General features: G+C 47.4%; 1 protein-coding gene across 8 annotated transcripts in view; it reads right to left on the bottom strand.

The window, feature by feature from the left end:
• CATSPERG (cation channel sperm associated auxiliary subunit gamma) overlaps nt 1–12,643 on the bottom strand; it is a 46,383-nt gene that overhangs the window by 33,221 nt on the left and 519 nt on the right. For 4 of the 8 annotated variants that reach the window (XM_083515743.1, XM_083515742.1, XM_083515747.1 and 1 more), the window contains exons 2-8: nt 8,386–8,622; nt 7,570–7,623; nt 4,831–4,975; nt 3,797–3,923; nt 3,217–3,286; nt 2,241–2,396; nt 1,699–1,870 (exon numbers count right to left, since the gene is read on the bottom strand). In XM_083515743.1, the coding sequence (XP_083371869.1) occupies nt 1,699–1,870; nt 2,241–2,396; nt 3,217–3,286; nt 3,797–3,923; nt 4,831–4,975; nt 7,570–7,623; nt 8,386–8,598 (937 nt within the window). In that variant the 5' untranslated portion in view covers nt 8,599–8,622. Of the gene's footprint in view, nt 1–1,698; nt 1,871–2,240; nt 2,397–3,216; nt 3,287–3,796; nt 3,924–4,830; nt 4,976–7,569; nt 7,624–8,385; nt 8,623–9,948; nt 10,025–11,892; nt 12,105–12,643 lie in introns of those variants that run through there. The other 4 variants (XM_083515745.1, XM_083515746.1, XM_083515741.1 and 1 more) reach the window with 3 other exon arrangements.

Genomic DNA, 12,643 nt, shown 5'->3' with positions numbered 1-12,643 from the left:
GCCCATCTAGGAGAAGGAAAACACTGATCCTCAACTTCCACTGCCTTGTGGGATATCTTCAGGAGAAGAAAAAGCTACGGAATGAACCCCACACAAATCTGGAGTGGAATCCCTAAGACGGTTGGATGGTGCCTTGTATGCTTCCTTTCGGCAACTCCTGCAGTCAAGCTGCTGCCAAACATCTTGCCCAGGGAATCTTGTCGTCTGGGCAGTCCAGGACCTCCATACACAGGCTTCTGCCCCAAGGAGGTCACTTCGGTACTGCTCATACACTCCTGGAAGCACACTCCACTGTCTCCTGAGACAGATGGATGCCAATAACAATGGGCCCTCTTGGTAGAACCTCTCAGAATTTGGAGCTCCCTTCCTAGAGAGGCTAGACTGACTAGCTCCTTGCCACCTTCCACCACCAAAACCTGTTTCATTCTGGCAGGTTTCGGGAAACTGGCTGTTTTTAAGGAAAGAGCTTTTAACAGCACTGTGCTGTTTTTAATACCACGTGATGATGTTAGTGATTTCCTAAAAGCTCGTTGACAGAGGTGTATATCAGTGTTTCCCAACCTTTTTTGGGCAAAGGCACACTTGTTTGAAGAAAAAAATCTCGCGGCACACCACCATTACAGTCCCGTGACGTCAGCGCGCAGCGTCACGCCGGGAGGGACGCACGAAAGTGAAAGTTTTCAATTTTTTCCCCTCCCCCTTGCCGGGGAACCTCCAAGCTTTGGGGGTGGGGGGGGAGGAGGCAGCGCAGCAAAGCGAGGGACTGAGGGACGGCGGCAGCTGAGGCGGCGGCGGCTGTTGTGGTGGTGGCGGCGATAGCGGGCGGAGGAGGGGGCGGCGGCGGGGCCGAGGTGGCCAGCGGCGGCAGGGGAGGCGGCGGCGGGTGGAGCAGGAGGGCGGCCGAGGCCGGTGAGGGAGTAGGGTTGCCCGGGGCTTGAGGAGCCGTCGCCGGGAGTTGCTGCTGCTGTTGTTGCTGCTGCTGCCCGGACATGCCGGCCTCCTCCTCATCCGCTGTCTCGCGCTCCTCCCTTTTGCACGCGCTGCCCCGCCGCCGCCCCATTGGCTGGGTCCTGTCAGCTGATCTTCCTGTGTGTGTGTGAGGGGAGAATGGAGAGAGAAACCTCGGCACCACCACCGCGGAGCCGCCCCCGGCTCGACGCGGATCCTCGCCGCCGCCGCCTCTCACCGCCCGACTCGCCCACCTCCCTCCCACGGCACACCAGCCAATGTCTCACGGCACAGTAGTGTGCCGCGGAACACCGGTTGGGAAACACTGGTGTATATGACAGAGGTGTATATGACAGACAAAGGTCTGTCCTTGACAGATGTGTATAAAACTATGCATAGTATAGAAAAGAGGATAGAGAGGAGTTTGAATTGGGCCCAGGCACTAATTGGCGGTCAGTGCTGTTACAGTGGCATAACCATGGTGCTAAATGGGGGGTGGGTCCTCCACAGTGGCACACCTTCAAGATGCACTGTCACAAGCAGGGGTTAGTCCATATTCCATCCTTGTCCAGCCAGTGCAAGTTGAGGGCAGGACAGCAGTTAACGTGACTAAGGATTCCCTGCCCCCAGAGAAAACGGAAGAGCATAGCTCTCATAGAATTCCATCTGTTCCGTAACGGAAGGCATGACAGTTAAAGTGGCATAAAACCAATACAAAACTGTGCCTTTTGGCTTCTCAGGCTCACGTACCAGACCCAGAGGTGTTCACATGCAAGATTGGGTAATGTCCCGTATAGTAATAGACAAGCTGGTTCTGCCGGATGAACAGGGTGCTCTCTGTACTAATGGCATCAACAATGGCAGAGGAGAATGTACCCTGTGGGCATGAGAGGGAGCCAATCCAGCAGCTGTCAATGCCCACCTGTAGCAGAAAAGGAGACAAAGAGAGACAAGGGTGGAAACAGGCTCAGCTCCTACTAGGTTAAGAGTTGTGTGGGAATTCCCACAATGCTGTGCTTTGTTAGCTGTAATGGGCATCCTCTGTGTTAAGGGTGTCAGCTCTTGAGCTGCTTTCAACTGGAGACGCTGGGGACTTAACCTGGGACACACTACGCACAAAACATGCGGTCTGCCGAAGTCAAGTTCCACCACCGTTGGACGGCTACAACTTCACTTGCCGGCACCAAGCTCATGTGTGAACCATTGGGGGAGTTCCAGCCCCACCGCACCCCGGCCAACGCAGAGATGCCATGTCAGAGATGCGCTTTGCAGAGGGCTCCTTTCCCCTTTACCTCTATTGGAATGTAATCCCAAAACATCGAGTCCGACATGAAGACAATCTTGCTCCGGGGAATGCCGCCAAGGATGAGCACTGGGGCTTGTCCATAAGTGTACCACAAGGGACGCGATGGGTCTCTCAGTTGCAGGACATTCTTCAAAGAACCTAGCTGTGCTTGGTAAGAAGGGACCAGGGAGGAGAGTCTGTCTATCACACCAAAGCCACTGGGGACCAACAGATATCTTCTACAGAATCCAAGGGTAAAACTTCAGGGGTACCATGCCAGGCCCCACCCACAAGGGCAGAGGCAGGGAGTGTCAAGGACTGGCTGGATGCCGAGGAGGCACCAGCCGGGGAACTCCCAGGGGAAGAAGGCTCAGAGCCAGGGGACTGGTGGTGGGACGATGATGAGTGGTCAGAGGAAGAAGACTGCGGGGAGGAGGTGCCGGAGGCTAGAGGGGCAACAGGGTTTAGTGAGCAGGAAGATTCTGTTCCAGAGTACAGTTCAGACTCTGAGGCTGAAGCAGAGGCTGGAGAGGAGGGGGGTCAAGAAGCTGCAGAGGAATCTAGGGAATCTTCCCTCCCCCCCCCCCACACACACACTGCAACCAGCTCCCCACCTGGCCCCCCCAGTCTCTAAGAATATGCAGAGAGATGAAAAGAGCAGACTGCAGAGTTTTTACTGCTACTGTCACTAGGAGCCAGTGCATGATTATAAAGTAAGTAAATCTAATTTTCAAACTTTGCAAGTTGTTGCCCGATTCTTTGTTTAGCAGGGTAAGGAAGAGGAAGCCAGCTTACTTCATAGCTGGACTTGCTCAAAAGGAGACTTTGCAGCCTAATTCCTATGCTTTTCTGCTACCAAAGATGGGGTCCTAAAACTCTGTTTAACCCCCACAGGCAAATGCAACCACATCTGCATACTGCAAGTAGCAGTGGTTAGCAGACTGTAAGGCCACTTGAGATCGCTACCAACCCCAGCATTTTACCTTTTCTCCAATCTTGATCTTCACCTCATTTTGAACAATTCCCACATAGCCATTGATATTTATGGCAAAGCTATACATAAGGAGAAAAAGAATATATGTGTTTTCTTTTGCTACATTTATATACTTTTTCTTAAAAGCTGTCAATTCCATTCAAAATACCGTAATGGTTTGCTGTCAGAGACTTGATACAAAAGGGGGGGAGGGGAAAACTAGCCAGTTCAATTACCAACACATTCATGTAATTGTTACATAATGGCCAAATGGAACTGTCAATCCAGGAAAGAGTTCTGGGAGGGGAGGAGCCACATGGCAGTCGGCTCCAGCCAGGAGGGTGGAATAGGCCTTGCTGTGTCCCCTTGGTCCATAGACACAGCCAGGTGGAACTGTCACTGGTGGAAGATGGTTATAGTTCTGCTGAGCTGATCAAGAGAGCTTTGCTGCCAGTTCTCTTTCTGTAATAGACTGACGGTTTCGGGTTTTGTTTTGTTTTAGGTTTCATTCAAAAATATGGCACAAGCAAGATACTGGCACACGTGAAAATGTTCTTGCTGGGTCTACAAACTAGAAACGTATCCCTCACCTTCTCTTTTTCACAGGGAGACCGATGCCGTTGCTCTCCACCAACACATCCAACACAACAGTGCCGTTCAAGAAGGGCATCGGCGTGAACCAGCACATTTGGCAAACTTCCTCGCTGTCGCAATTTGCTGGAGGCAGAGAAGGCATGGAAAGGTCAAACGGTAAAGGACCCCTGGACGGTTAAGTCCAGTCCAAGGCGACTATGGAGTGTGGCGCTCACCTCACTTCAGACCGAGGGACAGACAGCTTTCCGGGTCACGTGGCCAGCATGACTAAACTACTGGTGCATGGAGGAACATGACGGAAGCCAGAGCACACGGAAACACTGTTTACCTTCCTGCCACTGCACTGCCTATTTCTCTACTTGCACTGGTATGCAGTGGTATGCACTGGTAGGTTGGCAGAAGCTGGGACAGAGCAACGGGAGCTCACCCCGTTGTGCGGATTTGAACCGCCGACCTTCTGATCAGCAGGCCCAAGAGGCTCAGTGGCAGAGCAGGAATCCCCTCCAAAAGCCTAAACAGAGGGAGGACTAGAAGTGGGGAGAGGCTGCATCCCAGTAAATGCCTGCTCCACCCAGTGCTAGAGGCAGGATCATACCCATGTCGGCGGAAGAGTGAGACAAAATATTATCCGGTATTTAAATTAGGTGCTTGGATGGTGATTATTGTTCTGACTTCTGCCAATACATACATACAAACACACACACTTGGAGGCAACGGGGAAATGAGCTATTATCATCCAAGGCAGAAAATCCAACTGCTGCCTTCCCTTCTGCCAATTAACCTACAATGCAATCTATGAAGAGGTTCCCCAATGCAAGCTTAGAGAATTTACAAGTGAATTGGGCCAAACTGGGTCCAATCTGTCCGTCTGCTTATTTGTGGCCATTAGTGGCATCCAAAATTTGCTTTCTGAAGCTGAAAAATTCCGAAGGGAGCAAAGCTCCTTAAAAGGAAGCTACTCTCTAATGAGATACTTCCTTTTGTGCTTCCTGCTTCCACACTGCCTCTTGGGGATGACATGCCGAAATACCTTTATCCCTATACGGAGCAGCCCTCATTTCGATCTGCAGCTGCTCCTGTTTCTGACGCACAGGGTGGACGGGTTCTGAAAAAGTGACAGTCACAATCGGCCTCAGTCCAGTGTAGTGACCTGTCCGAATTGCCCATGCTGAGTTCTGGAAGGAGGAAAGAAGCTTGTTGACCCAGAGCCCTTGTCACAAAATTACTCTAGTGTCACTTGCCTGTGCTGACTCAATCCAAGCAGAGGTCTGTCAACTATGACATTAGTGTTGCGACTTGCAGGGGAGAGAAGATGGCAGATTTTGTCGGTGTTTGATGATACAGTCAACACACACAATTGCCTCATTACGTAAATCATGTTCAGAATACCACAACACACACATAACTGGCCGTAAAGCAACATAACATTATATATACTAAAACTGTAATTGTCATATCAAAAAAATGCAAAGCACAGTTCCTGATGGCAGTAACATGATGTTGTTGTTTAGTTGTTTAGTCGTGTCCGACTCTTCGTGGCCCCATGGACCAGAGCACGCCAGGTTCTCCTGTCTTCCACTGCCTCCCGCAGTGATATGTTATCCCGCAATAATATATCATATTACCATTAACCTTCTATATGTTTTTGTTGTCGTAAAGTCCAAGGATAGTCAAGTCCAAAGATTGTCAAATCCAACAATTACAATGTACAGTTCCTGTTGGCAATGCCATTTCATACTGATATCATCCTTCTACATAGTCCTATGTCTTGAGAGTGTAACAAACAGAACTACAGTGGTACCCCGCAAGACGAATGCCTCGCAAGACGGAAAACCCGCAAGACGAAAGGGTTTTCTGTTTTGGAGGCGCTTCGCAAGACAAATTTCCCTATGGGCTTGCTTCACAAGACGAAAGCCCATAGGGAAATCTCCGGGGACCTCTTTTAAATGCTGCTGGTGGGGAGCAAAGCCTTTCCCCCCCTCCGGCCTTCAGAAGAGGTCCAGGAAGGCCGGCGGGGGCCGAAAGGCTTTGCTCCCCACCGCCAGCATTTTAAAAGCAGTCCGGGATAGCAGGGAAGAGCTTCCCGCTATCGCGTACGGCTTTTGAAGGCAGGCGGGGGGGAGCAAAGACTTTCGCCCCCCGCCCGCCTTCAGAAGAGGTCCAGGACCTCTTCTGAAGGCGGGTGGGGGGGCGAAAGTCTTTGCTCCCCCCTGCCTGCCTTCCCGGGAGAGCTTTTAAAGGCAGGCGGGGGGGGCAAAGACTTTCGCCCCCCGCCCGCCTTCAGAAGAGGTCCAGGACCTCTTCTGAAGGCGGGCGGGGGGCGAAAGTCTTTGCTCCCCCCTGCCTGCCTTCCCGGACGGCTTTTGAAGGCAGGCGGGGGGGCCAAAGACTTTCGCCCCCCGCCCGCCTTCAGAAGAGGTCCAGGACCTCTTCTGAAGGCGGGTGGGGGGCAAAAGTCTTTGTCCCCCCTGCCTGCCTTCCCAGGGGCTTTTACATCGCCCCGGACAGCGGAGAAGTCCTCCGCTGTCCCGGGCGATTTTAAAATGCTGGGGGTGGGAAGAAAAGCCCTTGTCCCCCCCCCCCAGCCTTAAGAAGAGGTTGGGGGACAGACTGTCCCCGGACCTGGTCTGAAGGCGGTTTCCATAGGAACGCATTAATTGATTTTCAATGCATTCCTATGGGAAACCGTGCATCGCAAGACGAAAAACTCGCAAGAAGAAAAAACTTGCGGAACGAATTAATTTCGTCTTGCGAGGCACCACTGTACTTAGTAACAATAAGGCAGCCGATGACAGACCAGTTCTCAGGATACACCCTTGTTTTGCCCATTGGGCTTCTTCAGCAACAAGGTTTCCAGGAGATTTTTTAGTTTGGAAAAGAATAATTTATAACCCAAAAGAGTTTGAAATGAGGAATGAAATTAAGCCAGAGATGAATGAAATGGAACAAGGGACTGGAAAAATGAAGAAAGACGAATAGTGGGTTGTTATTACGGAGGGAATGTTCGAATAATTCTTTTTATGTAACTGACAGGACACAGAATAAGAAGCCCTTTTTCTCTTCTTTTCCTATCCAGTCACTTACCCAGGGTTTGGTTTCCTTGGAATAAGAGACCGTGGTTTCTTTATGACATGTGGTTTATTTACACACATATGCAACCTAAACCTACAGTGGAGGGGCTCGCAGCATTAACACCCCAAGTGGTCTTGTTTCTCCCATAGACACAGCCTTGGATTCCAGCAGAAATCAAGCATGGCTCTGACTCCCTGGCTTATGCCAGCAGCCTGCTTCTAGCCCAACTCTCTCCCTCACACAACTATCCTGGCTTTTGTCCGTCTTACTGGCAGCCAAACAAGAGAGGGGCGCCCATCCATTTGTCCTCTGGCACAGAGCAGCTTCCTTTGTTATACAAAGGACCATACTGAGTTGGCAACTATGAGCCTTGTCTGGCTAATTCAGCAATGGAATCCTCCATTAGATTTTAAACCTTGGTGGAACCAGGAGCCCAGGAATTATAAAGGACTAGGGCATCAGGCAGGCTGAACGCACCTCCCCCCCCCCCCAAAAAAAAAGACCTCACAAAATTATCATGCATCTCAGCAGCAGATGAAACAGAAATGCCACTTTAAAGCAGTGGCTTAAAACAAATTTATGTCCATAGTGCAAATCTATCCATTGCTGAAGCAACAGGGGAGCAAGGGAAAATGCCCCTTCAATTACAATGTGCAAGTATCCCTTGCCCTCACAAAGCATGTGGCTCTTCCCTTACCTGAAGTGTGCAGCTCAGATTAATTTTCAGGTAGTATGGAAATCCCAGGTATTTCTGTAAAAAGAGAAAGTTATTTCAATAGCTCTTTTCACTTGGAGATTGTTGGCTTGACCTCTGCAGAGTTCTGGCTGACTGATATACCAGCAGAGCCAACAGCAGCCCTGAATAAAACAGTTGATTTAATAAAATAAACCAAAGTAGCTGAGACCGTAAGGGATTCAAGCACTTGTGCCTGCTAGGAATCATCAAGGATGAAAGCAGAAGCTCCAGATTTATACACTGCTGTGGTGAGCCGGTCAGGTCTGCGGTTTGAGAGGGTCTCACAACTGCGATTTCCCCCTAAACTCTAGGTTGACGCTACCCACAAAGGCAGCCCATTGGTTCCCTTCGTTATAAAAGCTTCCAAGTCAGGCTTGGCCTTTGCCTGGGATCCAATCAGCCCTGGCCTCTTCTGTTAAGCCTTTTGAGGGTGTGTTTGTCTGATTTCCCTTCAGCCCTTGGTTCTAGGGGCTCTCTAAGTGACCTCTTGCCCACCCTCCTAACAGCTCCAGCTCAAGAGCCATGGAACCCAAGCAGCCCTTACTAGCCATGGAAGGAAAGGAAGATCCAGTGGCGTAGCGTGGGTTGTCAGCACCCGGGGCAAGGCAAGTAATTTGCACCCCCTAACCCGTGGATTTGCGCCCCCTAACCCGTGGATTTGCGCCCCCTAACCCTAACCCCCAGATGTTGTGCCCGGTGCGGCCGGCCCCCCCTGCACCCCCCACGCTACGCCACTGGGAAGATCTTCTCTCCCACACCCAGGCATGTTGTACTCACTGCATTTTTGTCATCAGGGTCTATAGCTGAGTCTGTGAGTTCCTTGAAGATCTCAGCCACCCTTTTAACTTCCCGCTGGGTAAAGAAAATCTTTCGGTCGGTCCCAAGGTCAGCAAAATCATTGACTACAGCTACCCAATTGCAATCTGATGCAAATAGATGTTTCATGCACAGGAAAACAAGCGACAGGGTAGCTGCGAAAAGTTGCCACATCACAGATGCTCCTTGCAAAGGAACCTGCCGAAACAACAACAACAATCCCCTACCTTTTAAATTAACCCTTTTATGCAGGTGTTCTAAATAAGTAAGCCTCTTCCCAATATTCTACCTAACCTAAGAGGGGGCTTTCCACAGAGGGACTGGCTTGATATTTCATGGTAAGCTTCAAAGGAGGCAAAAAACAATATTAAAGTCCTACGTGGATCGTGTCCTTCAAACACAGTGAATAGCTGCTATTCACCCCAGAGGAAAAAGTAACATACTGGCAAGTGCTGCACAGAAGGCAAAACCAGTCAGTTCTGGGCTGTTAGCTTTCCTCTAGGATTCCACAAAGGAAGAAACATGTCACGTGGCCCTTTTCGCTTGGCTGGTTTTTGCCTTAACCTCTTGTGTGTGGCAACAGGCACACACCTTTGTCTCTTGTGAAAGATGAATGCCAACCTTTCCACTCCAGAAACTGTGCTCAGCGCAGTTTCCAAAGACTTAAAAATTGTCAAATAAATAAAAACAATAAAGAACACAACTGGCCTTCTCCTCTTGTGGATAAGGAGCTGATTAACAGGAATCAAAGGACGAATTAATGGACAGTTCTCCCATTGGAAAGATGTAGAATGGAGTCCCCCAAGGATTGGCAGTGGACCTGTGCTTTTTAACTTGTTCATAAATGATTGAGAATTGGTGAAAGAAGATTGGAAGAAATTTAAAGATTATCTACAGAAATATTGTAAAATTAATGAATGTTAGAATGATGTTAGAATGAAGTTAAGTGGTTTAAGCAGTAATGCTATAAAGGTGTATGTAAAAATGGATTGATAACAGGTGAAAATTTAAAGTTATATTATATTAAGTTAAAGGATTAGGAGAAAAAGAGGGAAAGAAATTGCTTAATTAACTAATTGAACTGGAATACAAAAAAGGGAGGTATGAGGAAGTCAGGGAAACAAGGATATGAATGTAAGGCATGGAAAGATTTATTCATTTTTTTCTTTTTTCTTTTCCTTTGTAAGTTTTTATTTTTTATTCTGTATTTTGTATTTTTCTTGTATTTTTATTTTTGTTTTTTATTTTTTTATTTCTTGTTTTTATGTAATTCTTTTCTCTGAAATTTTAATAAATATCATTTTTTAAAAAAACATAAATGATTGAGAATTAGGGTGAACGGTTAGGGGCCAAGTTTGCTGATAACACTAAATTGTTCAGGGCAGTTAAAACAAAAAGTGAAGAGCTCCAAAAGAACCTATATGAACTGTAGGAATGGGTGGTAAAATGGCAAATGCAATTCAGTGTAAACAAGTCTGAAGTCTGATGCACATTTGAACAAAAAAAACTTCATTTCACTTAGACCTTCACGGGGTCTGAACTGGCAGTGTCTGACCAAGGGCTGATAGCTTGATAAAGATGGTGACCCTGTGTGCAGCAGCTGTGAAAAGGGCAAATTCTAATCTTGAGACCATTAGAAAATAAATTAAAAATGAAACTGACTTTCTAATAATGTTGGTATACAAATTTATGGTGCAATGGCATTTGGAATAATATTTATTTATTTATTCATTTATTTATACACCGCCCATCTGTCTGGGTTACCCCCGCCACTCTAGACAGCTTCCAACAAAGATTAAAAATAAATTAAAACATCAGCCATTAAAAACTTCCCTAAAGAGAGCTGCCTTCAGATGTCTTCTAAACGTCAAGATACCATGTTCCAGATCGCCTCACTTCAAAAAGGTCATGGTAGAGATTGAAAAAAGTTAAGAAAAGAACGACCAAGATGATCATTTAAGAACTGCTTAAATGTCTGGTGCTGTATTGTTTTTAATATTCAGTTGGAAGCCACCCAGAATGGCTGGGGAAACCCAGCCAGATGGGCGGGGTATAAATAATAAATTATTATTATTATGCACAAAGTGGACAGAGAAGTGGATAGAGAAAAGGTTTTCTCTCTAATAACATGTCACGAGTCCCAAAGTGTTGATGGGCTCAGGAGCAGAGTGGCAGACTAAGACGTATGAGGAGAAAAGGATGGTGGGAGAGCAAGGCCTGAGACCAGGGAGCAAAGGCAAGGGTAGGCACGTCCCTCTCCCAGAGCTGCTCTGGATGGGGGAAGCAGGACTTTCACCTCCATTCTTCCCTGCTGGGTGGAGAAGTGTGGAAACGGAATCTGGCGAGGGCTTCTGCCAGTGACTGAGAGTGGAGGAACCAGAGTTAGGAAGCAAAGGCACAGCCGGGTCACATACGCTTCAGGTTACAGACTCCGCTAACCCAGAAATAGTACCTCGCGTTAAGAACTTTGCTTCAGGATGAGAACAGAAATCGTGCTCCGGCGGCGCAGCAGCGGGAGGCCCCATTAGCTAAAATGGAGCTTCAGGTTAAGAACAGACCTCCAGAATGAATTAAGTTCTTAACCCGAGGTACCACTGTAGTTCTGAACTCATTTCCGATGCTGGAGTTCTTAAACTTGAACCGCTGCTTCTAGCCTGGCTAGCCATGCCTTAAGCGTCACCTTAAGCCTCAATTTGTAAGATGGTTTGTATTTTCAGTTAAAAGCTAAAGGCTGCATTTCAGCTGGGTGATCTTTTGCTAAAGCCAAATGTGTTTTTCAAGTTGAAGCTGTGCAGTCAAAAGTTAGCACTACAGTGGTACCTCGGGTTAAGAACTTAATTCGTTCTGGAGGTCCGTTCTTAACCTGAAACTGTTCTTAACCTGAGGTACCACTTCAGCTAATGCCGCCACCATGCGATTTCTGTTCTCATCTTGAAGCAGTTCTTAACCCAAGGTACTATTTCTGGGTTAGTGGAGTCTGTAACCTGAAGCGTCTGTAACCCAAGGAACCACTATATTGGGTTCTTCCAGGAAACTTTGCATAGGGCTGTGGTTATGCCATTCTGAATAAACTGAGTACAGTGGTACCCCGGGTTAAGTACTTAATTCGTTCCGAAGGTCCGTTCTTAACCTGAAGCACCACTTTAGCTAATGGGGCCACCTGCTGCTGCCGCGCTGCCGGAGCACGATTTCTGTTCTCATCCTGAAGCAAAGTTCTTAACCTGAAGCACTATTTCTGGGTTAGCGGAGTCTGTAACCTGAAGTGTATGTAACCTGAAGCGTATGTAACCTGAAGCGTATGTAACCTGAAGCGTATGTAACCCAAGGTACCACTGTATTCCGCTATGTACAGCTACTCTTCAGTGTCTATGAATGTATATAAAATAATACACAACGCAATCTCTGGATTCTTCATGGGGGCCTGGCTGTGGGGGCTTTAACAATCCGGTCCTGTACTTCGTCATTTACCCTCCTTGGTGCTTTGCTGTAGTATCCTGAAAATGATCATTTGCTGGTAACCCCATGGAGGCCTGGAAGTCCTCCAACAGGGAGGCCTTGGCCAGGATATTAAACCGCTCATTACAACCAGCATGGGAGACTCCAATACCACATTCTCAATGCCTGTTTCAATCTGTTACATCTGGCATAAACTGTGTTGTGTGTTTAATAACAACTTAAACCTGTCAAACATAAAAAATTAGTCAAAATAAAAAATTCCTTCCAGTAGCACCTTAAAGACCAACTAAGTTACTTCTTGGTATGAGCTTTCGTGTGCATGCACACTTCTTCCTAGGATCTGGCAACTTCTGTTTCAGTGTATCTGAAGAAGTGTGCATGCACACGAAAGCTCATACCAAGAACTAACTTAGTTGGTCTTTAAGGTGCTACTGGAAGGAATTTTTTATTTTGACTATGGCAGACCAACACGGCTACCTATCTGTATAAAAAATTAGAAATTACTTGAAAGAAAACCAATAGGCCTAGGATTAAATTAAGTTACAATTAAATAAATGCGATTTAGAATATTAAGAAAAGTGAGTAAGATGGACTATACTTGGAAATTGTTTAATAATGATATTGGAAAGCTGTTACTTTTAACTACAAGGAAACTCAGAAGGGAGGTACTTGAGGAAGTCAACTAAGATGCTTAAAAGGTTGGATTTGTGAAGAATTAAGTTTGTTGTTATTGTTTATCTCTTTATTGTTTTTTCCCCCTCTC

The sequence above is a fragment of the Podarcis liolepis genome (assembly GCF_965112155.1).
Source record: "Podarcis liolepis genome assembly, chromosome: 7".
Classification (NCBI taxonomy): Eukaryota; Metazoa; Chordata; class Lepidosauria; order Squamata; family Lacertidae; genus Podarcis; species Podarcis liolepis.
The sequence above is the reverse complement of the archived record's forward strand: the minus strand, read 5'-3'. Positions and strand labels throughout refer to the sequence as shown.